The sequence below is a fragment of the Lepidochelys kempii genome, chromosome 7 (assembly GCF_965140285.1).
Source record: "Lepidochelys kempii isolate rLepKem1 chromosome 7, rLepKem1.hap1, whole genome shotgun sequence".
In the NCBI taxonomy this organism is placed as follows: domain Eukaryota; kingdom Metazoa; phylum Chordata; order Testudines; family Cheloniidae; genus Lepidochelys; species Lepidochelys kempii.
This window is the reverse complement of record NC_136386.1, coordinates 71,798,660-71,820,689: the sequence shown is the minus strand read 5'-3', so window position 1 is coordinate 71,820,689 and position 22,030 is coordinate 71,798,660. Positions and strand designations below refer to the sequence as shown.

The 22,030-nt window shown below is 41.8% G+C and overlaps 1 protein-coding gene and 1 long non-coding RNA gene across 2 annotated transcripts in view; one reads left to right on the top strand and one right to left on the bottom strand.

The window, feature by feature from the left end:
• LOC140914746 (uncharacterized) overlaps nt 1-22,030 on the top strand; it is a 120,165-nt gene that overhangs the window by 92,328 nt on the left and 5,807 nt on the right. Inside the window, exon 2 of the long non-coding RNA XR_012159972.2 lies at nt 21,699-21,836. This is a non-coding gene — a long non-coding RNA (uncharacterized LOC140914746). The remainder of the gene's footprint in view (nt 1-21,698; nt 21,837-22,030) is intronic.
• SLC18A3 (solute carrier family 18 member A3) lies at nt 689-2,770 on the bottom strand. Its single transcript, XM_073354910.1, has one exon. The coding sequence runs from the start codon at nt 2,273-2,275 to the stop codon at nt 719-721; it is 1,557 nt and encodes a 518-aa protein (XP_073211011.1). The 5' UTR covers nt 2,276-2,770; the 3' UTR covers nt 689-718.

The window sequence follows — 22,030 nt, the reverse complement described above, 5'->3', positions numbered from 1 at the left end:
CCACCCCAGGGAATTTATTTGAATTTATTGAATCGGTCTTAAGAAATAAACGAGGCTGATGTTATAGGGAACTTCTTGACATTTGTTAGAGTAATATCCTTGCCCTCAAAAACAATGAAAGAAAGACCATGGACCCCTCAAACTTCATTTATTCAGATCATATTATCCTTGTAGATTTGGACTTACACATGATACAGTATATTGCATTTACCAAGTAGCAGCACAACAGAAAAAATGATTACAGCGCTTCAGCTGGTTCTCAAAGAAGAAATAATACGATGTGATTTTTGTTGCTGTTGTTAAATATGAAACCAAGTGAAAGTGTCAGTACATATATACAAGATTTAGTAAATTTAAGTCCCTGAATATGCCATCTGAATTTTATTACAGACTTCCCTCCCTTTTAATGTATTTTTACAGAGATATACAGTATGTCACACATAGAGTTTTCAACTCGAGAAAACTTTTGCACAAGAGACCTCAGCTAAAAGTTTTTGGAAGGACCACCACAGATTTATGTAAATGCATCATTAGATTAGTCTTCTTCGTGCTTTTCCCTTGCCAGTGTCTAAGGAAATACCAACTTAAAACAAGTCGAGAAGACATTACAGCATGATAAAGGTTAAATTGTATATAGTGCACATTGGTACATAAACAGACGGCAATAATGCTTCCCCCCCCCCCCATTTTAACCCTTGTTCTGCCAGCTCCGTGTAACCTAACTGTATTCATAGTCTGAAGAGTCCTCCTCCGAGGCCCCTGTCAGGTCTCTGTGGTAAGAGTCCACGCTGTTTCCTTGCATCCCCCCTGTTGGATGGGGGGTTTTCCCCTTGCCTTTGCGCTCCTCCATTTTGATGGTGTCATAGAGTCCTTTGGGTCCTTCCTCCAGCAGGATGTTCCTCTCGGAGTGAGAGGCTTTCATTTGGCAGACGTTTTTGAGGAACAGGAGGACCGGGGCGTAAAGCACGTTGGCAAGCCCCATGCCCAGGTTCAGCTGCACGAAACCTAGCGAGTGCACGATCTGGCTGGCGACTATGGGCCCCAGGGCATACGCCAGGGAGTAGGAGATATCCGCTATGGCATAGACGCTGCCGTAGACGGAGACGTGGCGCACGTCCACGAGGAAGGCAAGCGTGGGCAGCAGGGCCGTGTCCACCAGGGCGATCCCGAAGCAAATGCCGCAGAGCGGGACGATGAGCTGCCCGAAGTTCCGGCAGGCGGGCACTGTGCACGAGCTGGCCCCGATGATGACCATGCCCAGGGCCCCATAGAACCACTGCAGGTGCGGGTACTTGGCGGCCAGTTTGACGGTGATGTAGACGCCCAGCACATGGGGGAAGAAGGCGGGGAGCCACGTGACCCCCATCTCCCACTCCGAGGCGCCCATGGTCTTTTTCATCCACGTGGCGATGGTGGGTTCGAGGAAGGCCAGGGGGATGTTGCACGTGGTGAGGGCGCCGGCCACCACGGCGATGTAGGGGTCGATCATGAGCCTCTGGATGGGGGTGCCCACGGGCATGTTCTCCCGAGCCCGGCTGCCGAAGGGCTTGATGACGGTGAGCAGCAGCAGGCAGTCCAGCAGGCAGACGCAGGCCAGCACCAGGAAGGGCACCCGCCTGCCGGCGAACTGGTGGAGGATGCCGCCGAAAGGGGGCGCCACCAGGCTGCCGAAGGAGATGAAGGCCAGGGCGATGCCCAGGGCCCGGCTGCGCTCCGACTCCTCGGTGTACTTGTCGGCGATCATGGCGATGCCGGAGGTGTCGGCGAAGGCGGAGCCCAGCCCCTGCAGGCTGCGGGCGGCGAAGAGGGTGGCGTAGTTCTCGGCCAGGGCGAAGATGATGGTGGAGAGGAACATGACGGTGAGGCCGATCAGCAGCGGGATGTCGTAGCCCACGCGGTCGATGAAGGTGCCGCTCAGCGGGTTCACCAGCAGCTGCAGGATGGCCTTGGAGGCGAACAGCAGCCCGATCTTGATGTCCTCGTTCTCCGGGGGGTACCCGGGCCCCAGCACGGACTTGGCCCAGCTGGCGTTGGCCCCGCTGGCGTTGCTCTCCCGGGCCTCCCACTTGGTGAGGTAGCTCGGCATGATGGGCACGATCACCATGTAGAGCATGTTATCCAGGAAGAGGGCCACGCACACGATGACCAGGATCAGCCGCCGCTGCCGGTGCACGTCCTGCATGGCCGTGCCCAGCTGCTTGGTCTTCTCGCCCATGGCATAGGACAGCTTCTCCACGGCGGACTTGGCCAGCCCGGCTCCCCCCTCGGTCGCCATCCTCCGATCCGGGGGACACCCCGTCCTGCGCCCGGCAACACAGCCGCTGCCCTCCTCAAACTTCAGCCTGTCCGCTGCGCGGGTGCCTCGCTATCTGTGCATGGGGGGCCGCGGGGGGAGAAGCACTCTGAGGATAGAGAAGGCTGAAGCTCCGGTCTTTTCCTCCACACACCCCTCCTCCGGCCTTTCCCTCTTGCCGCCTCTTCCTTGGCGATACGGCTCCCTCCAGACACACCTCCTCCAGTCCTGCCCTCCTTCCTCTGCCCCTGGCTCTGCTTTGCCCTGCGCTGTTGCTCGTCTGCTCCTCACAAGCCCGGACGCCTTTCACGTCTTCAGGGAAGCCGGCAGGGCGGCTCACACTGTGGCGCGGGCTCCAGACGCGCGTTGGCAGCTGCTTCCCCTTTGCCTCGCCACTCCTTGACGGACGGGCTGCCAGCGCGCCGGCTTACTTCGCTTGGCTTTGGCCGGAGCTCACTCCCAGTCCGCAGCGACCATCCCTGCCAAGGCTGCGGGGCGGATGGGAAGGGCTGGCCAGCCGCAAGAACGCCCCCAGCGGCCCCGCTCCCCAGCTCAGAAGGCCGCGGAGAGCCGGGTGCCCCCAGGGCTCAGTCCCATCGCTCGCGAGCCGGCCGGTGGAAGCTGTGCCCTCAGCCCCGCGCAGGCATGCCGGCTTTGGGGGCCATCGGCGCAAATTGAGTTGCATGCTTCTCGAGGCTTACTCTTATTTTTTTTTTCTTCCCCCCAAATAATCCCGTTTCCCCTCCCCAGCCAGGGCTCTGACGCACAGTCCGCGTTGGCCCCCAAGTGGTTACTTTGCCAGCTGCGTCTCTTTATGCTAATGTGACACATGGAGGAGCCGTAGCCAATTACCAAGGAGAGAGCCGTGCCCCGAGCGCAGCCCCTCCGAATGGAGTTCCCCCCGGCTCGGGGACCAGCACACCGCCCACGAGAGAGGGAGGCGGCGCGGCGCTGCTACGCCCTGAAGCCAAGGAAGCCACAGAATCCGCAAGGACGTTTTTGGGACGGGACCGTGCAGTCGTGCCCAGTTGTAAGGCGAACCAGATCTAGCAGCAGGGCCGTGTAAAGTGTAAGCGAGTGTGGCTAAATCTGATCGTTCACTGCACTCCGCGAGCTAGACCTGCCTCGGGGGCACTTCTTGGGCAATTTAAATGAAGGATTCCGTTAGTTTATTCCAAACCCAAAGGAAGAAAGAGGGGAGGTGGGTTCAGATCCCCACGGGAGAGCAACAAACAGGGCACCGATCTTGTGGAGAAGAATAGACTCTGTTTTATCTCCCATTTTATCCGTCCCCGTAGAGGCCAGCGGAGACTTTCAAACCGCACACGCTAAAATCCCCAACCCCAATCGCGAACATTTGAGCGGAGCGGGAGGGCTGGGGGGATGCCACGTTCCCTTTGCTTGAGGAGTCTGGCATTTCGCCATCTAAATAAGCCCATTTCTGAATCATTTCTCTGACAGGGTCCTCTGTGCCTGAGGTACAGGAGAAGGAAGAAGCAGAACCTAAGACCCCACTGATCCTGTCCCTAAAATGTTAGCAGTCTTTCTCCAAACAGGGCTTACGTTTGTTCATGGAGTTTTCATTAGTGCTGCTTCCCCCGAGGGGCAGCAGGTGAAATGCTCATATGGCCAGACTGAAACTGCCTTTGCTTAGGAGAGATGCTCTCAGGCTCAGTCCAGTCTCCAGCAGCCCTGATTCCGTTCGGTTTTCAGACACGGTGCTAGGTAGCAGGGGATTAACTCTTTGGACCCTGTGCTGTTTCGTCTGTAAAAAGATTTTCCCCTCAGCTTTGTGCCGACTGTAAGATCGCCGTGACTTTTGTTGTCATTTTGCCGAAGAATTAACTTGATCTCTTAGGCGCCACATGTTGGTGTAACTTACGACAGTTACGACAGCATTGCGATTGAGAATTGGCACATTCACACACAGTTTCTACGCCCTCACACCCACAACAACATACCTAAGGAGCTTGTCTTGACACTCTGCCTTTTCAAATAGGAGCGAATGATACCCCTGTCAATGCTTCATGCAGGCTCTGCCTTCTCTTGATACTCCTTTTAGTATAAGCGAGAATGGCTAAAGTGGTTATAAATTAACCATACGCGATACGTCCCCACCCCTGAGTTAGGTAAAGAAGGAAATTTGGGAGGCACTTTCTGAACAATTTGTGTCACTCTTTGTAAATCCCCTAGCCGCTAGTTCTTATTAGATTGTCCTTTGAGCAATTTAGTTTTGCTGAAATGGAAAACAGAAATACTCTACATTCAAATAACAACTAAAAGAGGATTAACTTTCTACATTAAAAATCTGTTTCAGATGTCATTAAGTCTAGCCTGAATAATAGGAGAAAATAACTGAAGTGGCGCTTGACCCTGCAGCCCCTAAAACAGGTAACTTTCTGGGTTCCCAGTCCATGAAGGGGACACTGTCAGGGATAGTTTGAGTTTGGATTTTAAGAACAAGACCTTTGGAAAATTAAAGCCAAGAGAAACAATTCATGACTCCTTTAAAATTCAGAAAAGTTTGTTTGGATTTTAAACATTCTCCTGCAGTGTGTACAGCATAAACAGTACAGCCTTGTGCTAATTTAGAAGACCAGGGAAGTGAAATTGACCCAGGAGCAATATGAAACTGACTAGTCTGTTTTCACCCCCTAAAATGAAAGAAATGCAAAAACTAAAACAACAGAATAAATTAGGAAAAATATATTAGATGTGTACATTTCCTGCATTTTTAATCAGTGAAGTGGAGATACTAAGGCTGCAAAGTCTTTTTTGAATGCTGTGAATAACACATTACCAGTTTGATAAATACCCAGAAAAATGAAATATATTCAAATATATGCATTTCAGACATTTTAGATTAGATTTTAAAACAAATACAATCAGAATTATGACTTCAACTATATACTCCTTGTAGCAGAGCCCTTGCTCCCCATTGTGCCCTGTGGAGTTGGGAGCATACAGTAAATAAATAAACATTCCATATAGCAGAATTATGTGTAGACTAATCCAAGGAGATAGTTCTGCAAATGCTGTTTAAAATAATCAGACCTCTCAATTGAATGAAAAATGGTTTCTTCATTGATATGGAGTACAAGACTCCTTCATTTGCTTGCATTGCACTCTGCTGGGCTTCTGAGGTCAAAGAGAAAGTCATTCATTCTGTCAGTTGCTGTGTCTTGCACTATTGAAACAAAACAGTCTAGATGACCAGAAAGACTCTTAAGATGAGTGTCTGTATGGAGACAGAGGTATACAGATGTAATTGTGCATATACAGAAATGGAGAAGCAAAAGAAATGTAAAATTATACACTTTCACCTGTTGCTGTTATTTATTTATTTTATTTTATCCAATAACACTCACATTCGGGACTAAGATCCCAAACAGAGACCCTGAGAATGATGTAACATTAGTCAAAATGACTATTTTCACAGAATGAAAAGAAAGCAGCCAGGAGGAAAACTAGTTGCTCCTAAGTTACTTAAAGGCCATTGCAGTTACTTCTGGATGCACAGTCCATGTCAGTTGTTTCCCTTGGAAACACTGCTCTTTGGACAAAGAATTTAGACTGGAGCGTCCACAGAAATACCCAAGGGGATCAGGCTGAGGAGGAGATTTCAAGAACGTATAAAGGCATACCTGGGGTTGGGGAGCGAGAGAAGAGAAATGAATCTAAGGATAAGAATAAAAATGCTGAAGGACATTCTCCCTACTTGTGATGGATGTCACGTTTACACCAAGTGGTAATGGGTTGTGTGTGTGGTGGGGATTTGATTTTGGATTATTGCTGTGCTGTAGTCAAGAGTATTGGAATCTTGGCTTTTGCTTGATGATGCACTTTATTTGATTAAAGGTTCCCTTTTAATCAAAGATATGGCCATTTCCCGTCTCTAAAATGGAATCTGGCTGGGGCCATGCCTGGAAAATACAGGGACTGGTTCTCTTGTCTCAGGGGAGCTGATATCTCATTTATTACCATCAAGGGTAAGCTGAATTATACTTGTAAAATGTCGCATAATAAATTTAGCCTTCTTAGTAAATCAAATCAGTTGATTCATTTATCTACGACAGGTGCGTCATAGCTACGTGAACTTCATTGACTAGACAGAACTAATAGGCAGAGTATGTACCTTCAAACGTGGTCGAAATTTATGGAGCTACAGTGAAATGAAGTAAGAAGCAGTGCCACAAGGTCAGTTTAGAAACTAATAATACACTATAAATAGAACTCTAAGGTTAGGTGAAAGCACTTTGTCCCTAGGTTCTGTTCTTCCCACAGCCCAAAAGACACTAGTGCACACACTCACTTTGGGTTGAAGGGGAAAATGCTAAGGAGCAGATGTCCTTCACTTGTCCTACATTGCAGTACATTAGCTCTTTGGAAAACTACCATGGATATCAAGATGAGTAAGAAGATTCTATATCCATAAAGGGAATGAAATGGTATGGGCTAGGATTAGTTACCTCCTTTGTTCTAAAGGTTGTAGATAAAGGGAAGGGAAGCCTGTGATGAGCACTCTGTCCTACTTGTGAGTTTAATGGCAAACTGACATTGAAGGAACTTGTAAAGAGACTGCTTTTGTTGACGAGTCTTTATATTCGTTTTATCATAATTTCATTCATTGCCATCCACCTTGGCACTTACATAAGTGGTAAGAATCAGGAAAACACCTGACTTTTCATCACCTATATTTTCTATGTCTAATGAGCTTTCCAGCCCTCATAGGCTTCAGATCTCCTGGGTTTTTCAGTTTCCAGATAGTCATAATTAGAACATTGTATCTACCTCACTGATGCTCTTTTTAGGATAGTCCAATCCAAAACCTGTTAAGACAAAATGTTGTGATTTTTTTAAAATTGAAACAATTAGTGGAAGTGATGTTTAGGATAATCAGATTTCCAGAGAGGAGAGAATTTAACACATTCATATAAATAAACACACAAAAGGCTAGAATAAAAGTTGGATTTGATTATGAGTGGGAGTGACTTGTAGCAGAACCCACAGGTTTGTAACACTCACTTCAGTAAAAGTAAGAAGTGAAAATCCTTAGGAAATTCTGAAAATGAAAAATTTCAACTTACATGTTCTAATAGGAAAACAAAGGCAATGACCTTGCAAAATCTGCACTCACCTCACTGAATTACTGGTGACTCAAAGAAAACACTTGTGCTTTGGATTAAGAATTGCTTTAAAGGTAAAATTAGTGCAATTTTATAAATAGAGAAATGATAAGACAGTATTGTAAAGAATGGATTTGAAATAGTTATAAGGTGTTTAGAAATCTGCGCAACAGAAAAACTTCTTGGTATAAGGAGACTAAATACAATGACTCAGAAGCTTGGACCACTTCATATCTTCAAAATACTAATCCCCTTAATAGCCCTAATTCTTAATGTTTGTAATAAAGAGCTCATCCTCTTAAGGACTGACAATACATTTTGGCACCCATCACAGAGAAAATTATGTTTCCTTTTCTAGATAATTTTTCACCAAGATCTGTATGTCTATTTCTTGCAAACAAAAAAACCATCACCTATTTAGACAAATACTGTATTATTTGTCTAGACAGGGCAGGGAGAAAAGGGAGGAGAGTTGAAGTTCATTTTTCAGTAAACTCAGTTTCAAGTATCCCGTTGTATGGTAAACAATGGAAGTAAAAATAGAAGGATGTATATTATTTTTGTATGCAGAATTTAAGAGTAAATGCAAATATTTTGCATCAGCCAATGATATTTTTTCCCTTGCATCATTGATATACCTAAGGTGTCATCCTGATCCCATTCAAGTCAATAGGAGTTTTGCCATTGACTTAATCAGAGTAATCATTTCACATCCATCTTTTGGAATGCATTCTGGGACTGTTAACTTTAATTTCCTGATAATTTTCAGGAAAAATACAGCGGAAATCAGAGAGGTAGGCTTTACACTATAGCATATTTACTATTTGCATAAAACCAGTGTTTAAATTGTATCATTTCTCTCTGGAAATATTATTACTGCTTAGTTGTTGACAGTAGTAAATCATCAATTTGTTTATACTGCGTACTTCATATAGTTTGAAAACTGCTGTCATACTTCCTGAATTTTTTGCAAATAGTGTTTTGAGAGAGAGTAAAACAGGTGACAAATAGGAGACAACAGGCAATCAGAAACTCCAGGTTTATAAATTATGGTATAAGTTTGTGTTAGTTTAGTGACTGTTGATGTTCTTGTTAATACTTGTGGGTAATATCATCACAGAGTTGAAATTGGAAGAAAGCGATTAGATTGTGATTCACCCCCTGCAACGGTAGAGTTATTCTCTACGATATATTCTTGAGTATTTTTATTCACATTAGTTTAAACAGCTCAATCTACTGGGCTTGCACCACTTCTTGGGAGAAAACTTAGAGTCTAATAGGGTTCACTGCTTGATCACTCCTGATATTCAACCTTAAACTTCCTTTGATCAGTTTTATCTCATTAATCCTAGTTCTGTTCCCTTGGATCACATTAAACAATCTCCTTCCCTTCCTGGGTTTTTACATCGTTCAAATACTTATTCTGTCAATCACAAACCATGCCTTTTACATCACTGGCATACCCATTGATTGATCTCCTGTATCAGTCTTCTCTTCCTTGAGCTAAACATGACATCAGCAAGATCTCAAGGAGATCATCTGCACATTCCCGCCATCAGGTCTCTTTCTAGGCACCACTGTCACCCTTATTCTATCAAATCTCCCTTCACTTCACTGACAAAACTTGTTAAAGAGATTCCCCAATCAGCTCTAAAAACATCAACCTCACCAAGTCCTCTTTTCTCAGCCATTCAATGCTAAAAATACAGACTCTATTCACAAGAATAATTTGTGCAAGAACTCACCTGTCATCTGATAAAGATAACAGAAAACCCTCCTGACATTTCAAGAATACATATGTGTGCGTGTTTGTGTAGAAGATACATATCTAAGTTCTTTAGCTTTGAGAGGCCAAGTGAACCGAGAAAGTCACAGAATGAGGAAGAAACAGAGTTCTAATCAGAAGGAATTTAATCTGGAGTAGGAGTAAGAGGCCAACAGCTGAACAGAGCGAAGTAAACAGGAGTTGAGTGAGCAGGAAGACTGCAAATGTTTTGATGGTCTGAATATTTGGGGACCCTGTCTACGCATAGCTTATTAATTCTGTTAGATGTTGGGTGCTTTTTATGTGTATCTGTGTCAGACTGCAGACTCCATTTTGAACATGGGGTTAGTTTGCCTTTGAGAGCTCTCCATGGTGGACTGGAATTCCAAGGGGCAGTGGCACAGGGCTAACACTATAGTGTTATTAAATCAGGATGGTCCTCTATTCAAATAAAAGCACCATAGACAAAAGACCAGCTCCTGCCCAGGAACTGGGAGAATAACCTGTTGAAGTAGGGGTCTGAGGTCACCTGTTGAGGCTGATCAGGAAGTCCCATAACAGAGGAGATTGGAAGGTTATAAAAGGGCAGAAGCTGCTCTGCTTTTGGGTCTTTGGCCATTTTCACCAGCTCAAGCAGAGGAAAGTTGCTGCAAGACCATGATGATGAGGCAGGGAAAACCTTCCTACCTGAACACAGATGGACTCTCAAGGGAAGGGTGACTCTCAAGGGAGGAATGTGGTGGTGGTTTCTACATCACTGGTTTTCAAACTGTGGGGTACCCCCCCCAGGGGTGCAATGAGGTATCGGGGACACAGGGTGTGGGGTGGGGCTGGGTGTACATCCTGGGGAGGCTTAGTGGAGACTGCATTGGTTTTGGGCCTAGGCAATTGGACTTGAGGGGTCCCCCCTGCTAAGAAGGGTGTCAGACACGAGGCCTGCATTTGGAGTGCGTCCCTAGCAGCCCAACAGACAGACAGACAACATCTAAACTCTGCCCACCCTTGCAAGGGAAGGGCACATGGGATTCAACATTTGGATCCCCTCACAGCAATCTGTTGAGTATCCAGGAGGGAGAGCGTGACCAGATCTGACAGATTTTTATTGGAAAAATTGTGTGAATGGGAAGACGGCAAATGCTTTGATGACATTGTTTCTAACTCTCATCTCTGCTGAATGCTCATCTTTGTTCACCTCTTAGTACCATACTCCCACTCAGATTAAATTCCTTCTTATTAGGACTCTTTCTTCCTCCTTCAGTGCTTTTCTCAGTTCACTTGGCTTCTCAAAGAATACACACACATACATGAAATGTCAGGAGTGTTTTTGTTTTACAAATTGTATTTAGCATCTTGACAACCAGCTTTGCTGGCATTTTACCTGAAATTTTTCAATATGCTAGGTATTCTCACCATGCTTTCTGCATAAGAAGAGTATCTAGACAAAGCTATCCAGAATGTCACATTAGGTAATCTGTGAAGTGATCAACATTGTCTTATGGAGAACAATTCTCATATGACTTGCTTGTCCTCCCAAATTGAAAGGCAAATGTTCTCGAAAGGAAAATGAAGAGCATTCTAGTGCTTGCAGAACATACTGCATGCAATATATTCCAGTGTGCATGGCACCAATCAGCCTCTGTTCAAGTTGTTAAATTGAAGCTTTCTTTTCATAGAATTGTAGGACTGGCAGGGACTTTGAGAGGTCATCTAGATCAGTCCCCTGCACTCGTGGTGGGACTAAGTATTACCTGACAGGTGTTTGTCTAACCTGCTCTTAAAAATCTTCAATGATGGAGATTCTACAACCTCTCTAGGCAATTTATTCCAGTGCTTAACCACCCTGACAGCTAGAAAGTTTTTCCTAAAGTCCAACCTAAACCTCCCTTACTGCAATTTAAGCCCATTGCTTCTTGTCCTATCCTCAGAGGTTAAGGAGAACATTTTTTCTCCCTCCTCCACGTAACAACCTGTTATGTACTTGAAAACTGTTATCATGTTGTCACCGTGCCTCCATGGGTCACAACTGAGAATACCAAATTCAGGACAAACTGCTGAGAAATAGGGCAGACACACCCCAAACTGGTGGTTATTCTTCGATGAGATATACCAAGCCAGCACCAAAAGTAAACTTCTGTCTCACCACACTGGCTAACAAGGAGTCAGAAATGTAGTCTCTTTAGGTATTCCAGTCCTGGATTGAACACCCAGACACCAGACTTAATGATGAGTAGTTATTTAAAACCAATTTCATCAAACCAAAGAACCAGCCACATACCCAGGTCAATATATAACTCAGAACTTACCCAATAATCATGCTGTTGCCAATCCTTTAGTATCTAAAATCTAAAGGTTTATCTATAAAAGAAAGAAAGAAAAGTGAGAGTTAAAATTGGGTAAAGGAATTAAATACATACAACAATTGCAAAGTTCTTGAATCAGGCTCGTAGCAGTGATGGAATAAACTGCTGGCTTGCTAAGTCTCTCGTTGCTTCCAAATCATTGGAAGGTCCTCAGTTCCTTTGTTAGAATGCTCCCTGTAGTATAAGTTCATAGTTCAGAGGTTTGAGCAGGAAAGAGGCAAAATGGAGCTGTTTCCAAGGGCTTTTATGGCTTCTGCCAAGGGAAGGGAAACCCATTGTTCTATTTTGTGGAAAATTACAGGTAACAAGTTAGTGTTTGGAGTCACATGGCCAAGTCACATGTCCGTGCATGCTTAGCTTAGTCATAATAGAGGCCATTACCCATACTGTAGTTTGAACGTTCACATGAAAGTCCATCAAGTGTAGATAGGCGTTTCCCATGGGCCATTATGAGTTAAGTCTTCCTTGATGGGCTATTTAACATGAATAGTTCCTTCAGGATGTGCGGGCTAAATACCTTGTGGGTGTTACCACATGAGCAAACATTTGAAATACAGATACGTAATTAATATTCATAACTTCAGACACAAAAATGATACTGTATACAAACAGCATAATCATATTCAGTAAATCATAACTCTTCCATAGACATCTTACGACACACTTTGTACAAGATTTGTTGCAGTTATATAACAGTGGTAGTAACAACGATCTATATGATCATATTTTAATCACATAATGTCACACGTCCCCTCTCAATCCTCTCTTCTCCAGACTAAACAAACCCAATTTTTTCAATCTTCCCTCATACGTCATGTTTTCTAGACCTTTAATCATTTTTGTTGCTCTTCTCGAGACTGTCTCCAATTTGTCCACATCTTTCCTGAAATGTGGTGCCCAGAACTGGACACTGTACTCCAGTTGAAGCCTAATCAGCACGGAGTAGAACATAAGAATTATATCTTGTGTCTTACTTACAACACCCCTGGTAATACATCCCAGAATGATGCTTGCTTTTTTTTACAATAGTGTTACACTTCGACTCATATTTAGCTTGTGATCCACTATGACCCCCAGATCCTGTTTTTTAGTATTCCTTCCTAGGCAGTCATTTCCCATTTTGTATGTGTGCATCTAATAGTTCCTTCCTAAGTGGAGTACTTCACATTTGTCCTTATTGAATTTCATCCTATTTACTTCAGACCATTTCTCCAGTTTGTCCAGATCATTTTTTGCCAAGAAAGCTTCACACACAGCGATTTTTGTAATGCTTTAACACAAAATTACAATTAAAAACACAATTATGAATAAAACATAAATAGCTGGGTCCTGATGTCCCTGGGATAAACAGAACAACCATCCCTCCAGTAAGAGCCTGGGTAAGCCATCCCTCCAGTAAGAGTCTGGTATGGTGCCACTCATTGGTCAGAAAATGCAAGGTAAAACTAGATCATTAAGAAATAATTATACAAGTCCACAAACATGTATGCATACTTGTGTGCATGCATTGTATGTATGTGTATGATAATATATGCATATGCTATATGTAGCTAATGCTGTCACAGGATCTATAGCTAATGTTGCCTATACATTTTCATTATAATTCCCTATTTACAGTAACTCATAATTCCGAAATATTCACCTTTGAGCTGAAATTTTCCATAGCTGGTTTCTGCTTCAGAATAATTATTCTGTGTATGACAAGTTTGAATAAAACACTCAAGAATGTGGAGAGTGGGGAAAAAGGCCCCTTTTCCCACTGTGAATAAAACCAGCTCATTTGCGCTTGGGGCCTGTTCATGGGCACAAACTAGGATTCAGGCTTGTGCCAGTTTAGGGATTAAACACTAGATATGGGCTGGGGTCCTTTTCAAGACTTTGGGCTGGGTAGAAGATCAGGGCTAGATTGTGGGCCCAGCCTAAACTTATGGTGGGGTCTGGCATTAGGCCAAATATAATGTTTACTCAGTTTGGGACAGACTAAGGTCAGTTTGGGGCTGTTTTAGGCCAGGGATTGGGGACAGTTACTGGATCCACACTAGGTTTAGGTTTAATAAGGATCTTGGGCTTGGGTTAGGATAAGCATTGGGAAAGTGTGAGAATCTTGTCTAGCGTCACATGGGGTGCTTTATCTTGGATGCAAACCAAATATTTCTGCTTTACACTATGTTCAAACCATTAAAGTATTGATCAAGTAATGTGCAATTTGCTTCTTTTTCTATGCATTAAATAAGCCTATTGAACAGCCTGTAGGGATTTTTACTGTATAAACAAATATCTTTGAATGACATCTAAATGATTGTATTAATGAATACAATGTGTTATCTACCTCATCAAAACCACACAAACCTTTTTAAACCATCCCTCCAGTAAGAGCCTGGTATGGTGCCTTGCAGTATGAGCAGAATAGAAAACTCAGACTCTGCTGGAACAACAGATGATTGAATCTCAGAGTTGTTTGCTCCTCATTGAACATTCCCAGCCTAATAGCCCCCAACACTGCTCCCTGTGAAAAGTTCCTCTAAGTGGCTTGGCTGTTGCATTTTGCATAAGCTGGTATTTGTGGGTGTTCATCAAATATTGCACCAAGCAGAGCACATTGAAGTAGTTTCATTTGGCGATGGCAAAGGCATTGGTTACTGTGATGAAGACAGCATCCAAAAAGAATGGTCACAAACTTGTAGCTTAGGGTAAGTGGAAAATAGCTCTCTTCATCACTGCTGCTATCTGTACTGTTTAAGAATCTAAAAATTGAACTGAGTGTAAGGTTGTAAACTTGAATAACAAAAGGGCAGATAAAAGATTCTCAGTCTATGGGGTAATACCATTTTTCTTCAGTTTCTTCCCTTGCTCTATCAACATTACATGACAGAATAGAATGCAGCAAGTAAGAGCACAGGGGCAGATGTATTGTGCATTACTTCCTGACTTTTTAGGTGATCATGTTATGCCCCTAAGCATGAGATTTATTGTCCCTCATTTTAGCTTGCACTACATACAAATGGTACTAGCATTCAGGGTAGATAAAAAATCAATGATTTTTTAAAAAAAAAACACAACTTTTTTTATGTAGATTGGAGTTTTTAAATTTAAATTCAATACATTTTTCTTTTAAAAATGAACCTATTTAAAATTAAATTTGAAATGACTGCCTGTGCTATGGCCTAAACTTATTATAATCTATAAAAATGATTTAATTAAATAAAAAACATATGAATCAATCCATGTTTGTTGCCAAAGTTTTAAAAAAAGCTAAACCACTGAACAGACGGAAGTCATTGGCTAAGATAAACTGGTAGTGCTAAACCAGGTTTTGACAGTAGTAGCTTCTTCTGCAGGTGCAGAGAGAATATCATCTTCATTTTAGTTTATTCAACTAGTTCAGTTCAATGACTAGTTCATTCGAAGCTATGAAACTGATTGGGGGTTGAAAAAGCTTGCTTGCCTTGTCCAATCCATGAGTTAAAACTAGATGTGGGAGGATGAGATCTACTGTTCTAAAATCTTGAAGGACATGGCGACCAGAAACAATCGCTTTGATTCACTAGCTACAGATAATATTAATTTGTTTAATAAATCAGTTAGTTATAAATACAAAATATGTTTTCATAAACTTTTATTTTCCTTATATATTCTGTACATTTAAGGTAGTTTTATTTAACTAATAAAAAAGTAAAATGCTGGTTTTGCACATTTTTAATTGAATTCCAATTTTGCAAAACAAACAGGGCGGGACACAAATCACAAGTAAAAAGTTACCCATTATCTAATAAATAAGAAATGCATCATTCACCATTTTCTAACACAGTCAAAAATGTAGAAATTAAGAATCTGAATAAATGTCTAAGTTATTTAATTGCTTACGTAAATGTGTATCCTCCTGATTAGCAAAAAATATATCAAATTTAGTATAAAGGCTATGTTTAGTTACAAATCTACATGTTTTAAAGGTTACCAACCAGTGGGAATCAACTTTTCTTTAGGAAAGTAACTAAAAAGTACAAATGGAAAACAAGATTTAAATCACCAGTTTTAATCATGGTTTAATTTAAACCATTTGATCAAGCAGAAACCTTGATTTAAATAACTGATTTCATGACTTTTATTTAAATCAATCCACCCTTCTAGCATTTTTTTTTTTAAATTTAGGCATAGTATTTGACTCCATGACCTACTATAGCCAAGAAATCCACAGGTTGACTATATGGTATGGGCAAAAGTATTTCCTTTTATTTGTTCTTAATTTAACTTCCCATTTATTTGCTTAAATAACTCCCTTTTTCATATACCTTTGGATAAGGTAAAAAGAGTGAGATGAGCATTTTTCACTCTGCCCTCTGTAATTTCAAGTGTCTTGGTTAAGTCTTTTCTAACTGTCAATCCAGCTTCAGACTGGCATATGGTACAGAGAATGTGCAGTTCTCATTGGCTGATGCACCCTTCCTAGTGATGTACAAAGGTCAGGTGTTCATGCTGGTTCTCTTAGATCTATCAAAGCAGCCTTTGATATCGTTGAATAGTGTTGAGTGAATAATTCATAATTAATAATACATTAGACGAATTTGTCTTCATTCTCTGCTCAGGAATTATCTGAGGTTGCTTTGCAATTGCCTCACATTTATTCTTTATTTGAGAATTTTGTGAATCATTCTTGGTCTGTAGCTTGTTCACAAACAGTTTGCTGCAAATATTCAATATCTGAAGTGTGAATTGTGTGCTGCATTGGCTAGGTTTGATTGGACACAGGCCTTATATTGTTTCTGTTCCCTGTCTGAAAGAGCATTTTTTTTACTGTTATATTTCTGACTTGTGTTTACAAATTAAAAATTCACTATTTGTGAACAGTCTCTTAATGTTTTCTTAAAATGTGCTGTTTCAGTGAACATTCCTGCCATGCTCATCATTGTAGTATATAGATTACAATAGAACTGCAGGGAGCATAAAATTGATGTTGAACATATGGTGTAATGGATGCCTCCTTTTACATAGAGACAAATGGAGATCACTGCTAATGAACACCTTTGCACCCTGGTGAGATGAAGGACCGTAATGGGATCCAGTAGGTTTTCATCTCTTCCTAGCAGTGAACTTTTAATGAGGCCTCTTCTTTTCTCTGCTCTATTTAAAAATGTCTCTACCACTTCCTGAAGATGGCACTTGAGAATTAAAAAGAGGAGGCAGTGATTTTGCCTTTCCGCCATCTATTGCTAGGGTAAAATTCTCCTGTGCACAGTCTTGGTTTCTGCTCTTCCTGTGCAGAGCTCCCTTTGACTTCAATACCAAAATTTAGTACTTCTGTGCCAGAGACTTTTGTCCTAATTATCTCTTACAGAGGGTGCATTAATTGGATGCCAGGATTCTGATTGCCATCCCCAGTGCTGTCATAAATCAATTCTTGTATCCTTAAACAAGTTATATCAGCCTAATGGGAAAAGATCTGCAGAGACCATTAAAAGAATTAACCCAGGGAATTGGAGGTCGATACCACTGTATAATCTATCACTTAGTGTTGTGATCAGTGCAGTTGAATAGCCAAACCCAAATCTCTCTCATGAGGAAGCTGCATTTCCAACAGCATCTGACACTGGGACTCTAAGACTTCCAAGTGCTTGGAGGCTGCAAAGGTTTAATTATTTTTGTTATTAATTTGTATTGCTCCAAGGTGGAAATCATCCGTGTGTGTGAATGCATTCACCTGGGTATATGTGTAGATCTTTCTGTCTAATACTATGTATCTCTTCCAATAAAATCAGAGCAGAGGCAGTAGGACTGAACTACGCTAATGATTTAATACTTTATAGCTATGCAGTTTTTCTTAATCACTGACACAAGAAAGTTGAGTTGCAATATTGATTATATGCTTTAATGGGTTGCCTAAATCTAACCATGTGGGACTGTTACCAATAGAAGGTATCATTTGGAAGACTTCATATTAGAGTTATATTGTAGAACAAATTATGGTAAGATTTAGAAAGCCAGATAGCTGTGAAAATTCTATCAAAAGATGAGGTTCCAATGATACTAGAGGAAGGTTTCCTCAATTTTGTCACAGCATCATTCCCTTTGGCACGTTAGGGTCAAAATGAAGATGTGTCTGTTGAATATTTATGGCCTCGATATGTGTACCAGGGTCTCCCGGTGAAATCAGAGAGCTGCGCATCTGAGAGATGAATTACTCCTTCAGCATCCAGTAATTATTACCTGGCTCTGGCTTAGCTAAGTCCTATGGAAGAAAGAAAAAAAATATTGGTCCTTTCCATTTCCCTTGGGTGCGCTTCAGCTTTTCCTGGAAGGTACCAAAATATCCTCAGGGAGGCTCTCTCACTGTTGGAAAAGCAGTGTAACAAAAGCAATAGCATTAGATACAATATTAACCCCCTTTGCTGGCCCTGATACAATTAATTGTAGCATGCTAAGAGAAACCAAAAGAAAATCAGACTCTGCACTGAAATTTTCTGATTAATCAGAAATTTAGCTGTCTCTGAAACCCTTTTATTTGACCCTGTGTGCTCTAAATGAATGCATAATAACTAGGGCTGTCAAGCAATTAAAACAATTAATCTCAATTAGTTGCGCTGTTAAACAACAATAGAATACCATTTATTTTAAATATTTTTGGATGTTTTCTACATTTTCAAATATATTAATTTCAATTACAACACAGAATGCAAAGTGTACAGTGCTCATTTTATATTTATTTTTATTACAAATATTTGTACTGTAAAAAACAAAAAAATTGTATTTTTCAATTCACCTCATACAAGTACTGTAGTGCAATGTCTTTATCATGAAAGTTGAACTTACAAATGTAGAATTATGTACAAAAAAAGAGACTGCATTCCAAAATAAATCAATGTAAAACTTTAGAGCCTACAAGTCCACTCAGTCCTACTTCTTGGTCAGCCAGTCACTCAAACAAAAAAGGTTGGTTATAATCTGCAGGAGATAATGCTGTCTGCTTCTTGCTTACAATATCACCTGAAAGTGAGAATGGGCATTTGCATGGCATTGTTGTAGCCGGCGTTGCAAGATATTTATGTGCCAGATGAGCTAAAGATTCATATAGAATCATAGAATATCAGGGTTGGAAGGGACCCCAGAAGGTCATCTAGTCCAACCCCCTGCTCGAAGCAGGACCAATTCCCAGTTAAATCATCCCAGCCAGGGCTTTGTCAAGCCTGACCTTAAAAACCTCTAAGGAACGAGATTCTACCACCTCCCTAGGTAACGCATTCCAGTGTTTCAACACCCTCTTAGTGAAAAAGTTTTTCCTAATATCCAATCTAAACCTCCCCCACTGCAACTTGAGACCATTACTCCTCGTTCTGTCATCTGCTACCATTGAGAACAGTCTAGAGCCATCCTCTTTGGAACCCCCTTTCAGGTAGTTGAAAGCAGCTATCAAATCCCCCCTCATTCTTCTCTTCTGCAGGCTAAACAATCCCAGCTCCCTCAGCCTCTCCTCATAACTCATGTGTTCCAGTCCCCTAATCATTTTTGTTTGTTGCCCTTCGCTGGACTCTCTCCAATTTATCCACATCCTTCTTGAAGTGTGGGGCCCAAAACTGGACACAGTACTCCAGATGAGGCCTCACCAATGTCGAATAGAGGGGAACGATCACGTCCCTTGATCTGCTCGCTATGCCCCTACTTATACATCCCAAAATGCCATTGGCCTTCTTGGCAACAAGGGCACACTGCTGACTCATATCCAGCTTCTCGTCCACTGTCACCCCTAGGTGTCTTCATGCTTCAACTACCATTTCAGAGGACATGCTTCCATGCTGATGATGGGTTCTGCTTGATAATGATCCAAAGCAGACTGACACATGCTTGATAATGATCCATGTGGACTGATGCATGTTCATTTTAATCATCTGAGTCAGATGCCATGAGCAGAAGGTTGATTTTCTTTTTTGGTGGTTTGAGTGTTGATCTTTTAAGACTTCTAAAAGAGCATGCTCCACACCTCATCCCTCTCAGATTTTGGATGGCACTTCAGATTCTTAAAGCTTGGGTCTAGTGCTGTAGATATTTTTGGAAATCTCACATCGATACCTTTTTTGCATTTTGTTAACTCTGCTGTGAAAGTGTTCTTAAAATGAAAATGTGCTGGGTCATCATCTGAGACTCCTATAACATGAAATATATGCAGAATGCGGCTAAAGCATGGAAGGGGCATACAAAAGCTTAGCATATCTGGCATGTTAATACCTTGCAACGCCGGCTACAAATGCCATGCGAACGCCTGTTCTCACTTTCAGGTGACATTATAAATAAGAAGCAGGCAGCAGTATCTCCCGTCAATGTAAACAAACTTGTTTGTCTTAGTGATTGGCAGAATAAGAAATAGGATTGAGTGGACTTGTAGGCTCTAAAGTTTTACACTGTTTTGTTTTTGAGTGCAGTTATGTAACAAAAAAAAATCTACATTTGTAAGTTACGCTTTCACGAGAAAGAGATTGCACTTCAGTACTTGTTTGAGGTGAACTGAAAAATGTTATTTCTTTTGTTTATCATTTTTACAGTGCATATATTTGTAATAAAAATAATACTATAAAGTGAGCTCTGTGCACTTTGCATTCTGTGTTGTAATTGAAATCAATATTGAAAATGTAGAAAAACATCCAAATATATTTAATAAATTTCAATTGGTATTCTATTGATTAATTTTTTTTAATCATGATTAATTTTTTTAAATTAATCGCCTGAGTTAACTGCGATTAATTGACATCCCTAATAATAACCCATGGGATTGACAGCTTGTGTCAGTGGGCACTCCTATCACTGTGGATATATACTTGGCTCTCAGAAGGTGTTTTCTCTCCCATGTTGCTGCACAAGAAAGTTTTGGGCTTTGGAGAACTGATCCAACCCAGGACTGCATGATTGCCGATAATCCCATTTTGTCCAAGACAGTCTGAGGTTATTGACCTCTGTCCCAGGTCAATAACACCAGCTAAGACTGAAAAAAAATGGTTTCAGTTCTTTCCTCTGTTACTAGAGGCTACTGCTGCTGCTGGGGTGGCCATTGGTTTTCTTCCCATCCAACCCCGGCAGCTTCTTCAGACAGGGAAGTGGTCACTAGTAGAATGAGCTTCAGCTCAGTTCATTTGGAGGAGGCAGATAAGAAGCGCCACCATGGGTGATGGAGTAGAAATGTAAGGGGAAACCTCACAGAGGGCAAAGGAATTGGAACTCCACAGGACAAAAAAGGAAGGGGTAGAAAAATGAGTGACAGGGTGTGTTGTGGGTGAACCTGACTACCAGAACATAAAGGATGCAGTTAAATAGGATCTGAACATTGCTGAGAAGCTGAATGAGTCACTTGCATTAGTTTTCATTCACCATAGAGAACGCTGGGTGGGGACCTCAGAGATGATGCACCACTGGAGACTGAGATGTCAAAAGAAAAGGTGCTAGTCGAGCTGGTCAGAAATATTCATCAGAAAATGCTGGTTTGTCGAACCCCAAATGGCTTGTGAAAGCAAATCGGGTTTGACAAACTTTTGTTGATTCACAGGTAGGGTTCCATGGAAACCCTGCCATGGTCTGCTTTCTGAGAAAGTTTCTGACCAGCTTGACTTCTGGGCAAGGAGAACATTGCTATGGCCTTTGCTATAACCACTGGACAATATTCCGTCCCAACCAAAGAAACCAATATTTCATCTTACTTATGTTTAGTTAGATATTTAGCACCAGAACAAAAGTTCATATTAACAAACTCCACTTTAAGCCACATATAGAAAATAGATTGATAGTAGACAAGATATTTAGTAACTGACATCTATTGTATAAGAGAGACAAGGTGGGTGAGGTAATATCTTTCATTGGACAAACTTCTGCTGGTGAAAGAGACAAGCTTTTGAGCTACATAGAGCTCTTCTTCAGGTCTCAGAGTGAAGTTTTTGACTTCTGTCCTAGATCAGTAACAGGGTCTGGGACTGTAGGTCTCAAACCTGAAGAAGAGCTCCGTGTAGCTTGAAAGCTTGTCTCTTTCACCAACAGAAGTTGGTCCAGTAAAATATATTACCTCACCCACCTTGTCTCTCTAATATCCTGGGGTCACCATGGTTACAACACTGCAAACAATGGAATCTATTGCATATAAATACATACAGATTGTAATTAATTTTTGTGTGTTCTGCATTTAGATATATTTTCACAATTATGTGCTCAAGAGATATTTGAACAGAGGAAGGCATCCATTGGTGCAGGAAAACAAAAACCTGGGATGAGAACATGAACAATGACCCACCCTTCAATCCGCAACTTTACACTCCCCTGTAGTGGTAAGTAGTTGGAAAACGTTTGCTTGTACTGCAGGAAGTTCCTTAATTCAGATTAAGTTTTGTGGCTTTGTTCCTTTCTGCTTGATTTTAAGATCTGTTTTGTGTCCCCCTTTTTAAAGTACTAGCTACATATCTGGAAACACAGAAATATTATATTAATAAGGAACAACAACACTTGCAGGCAGGAGAGAATA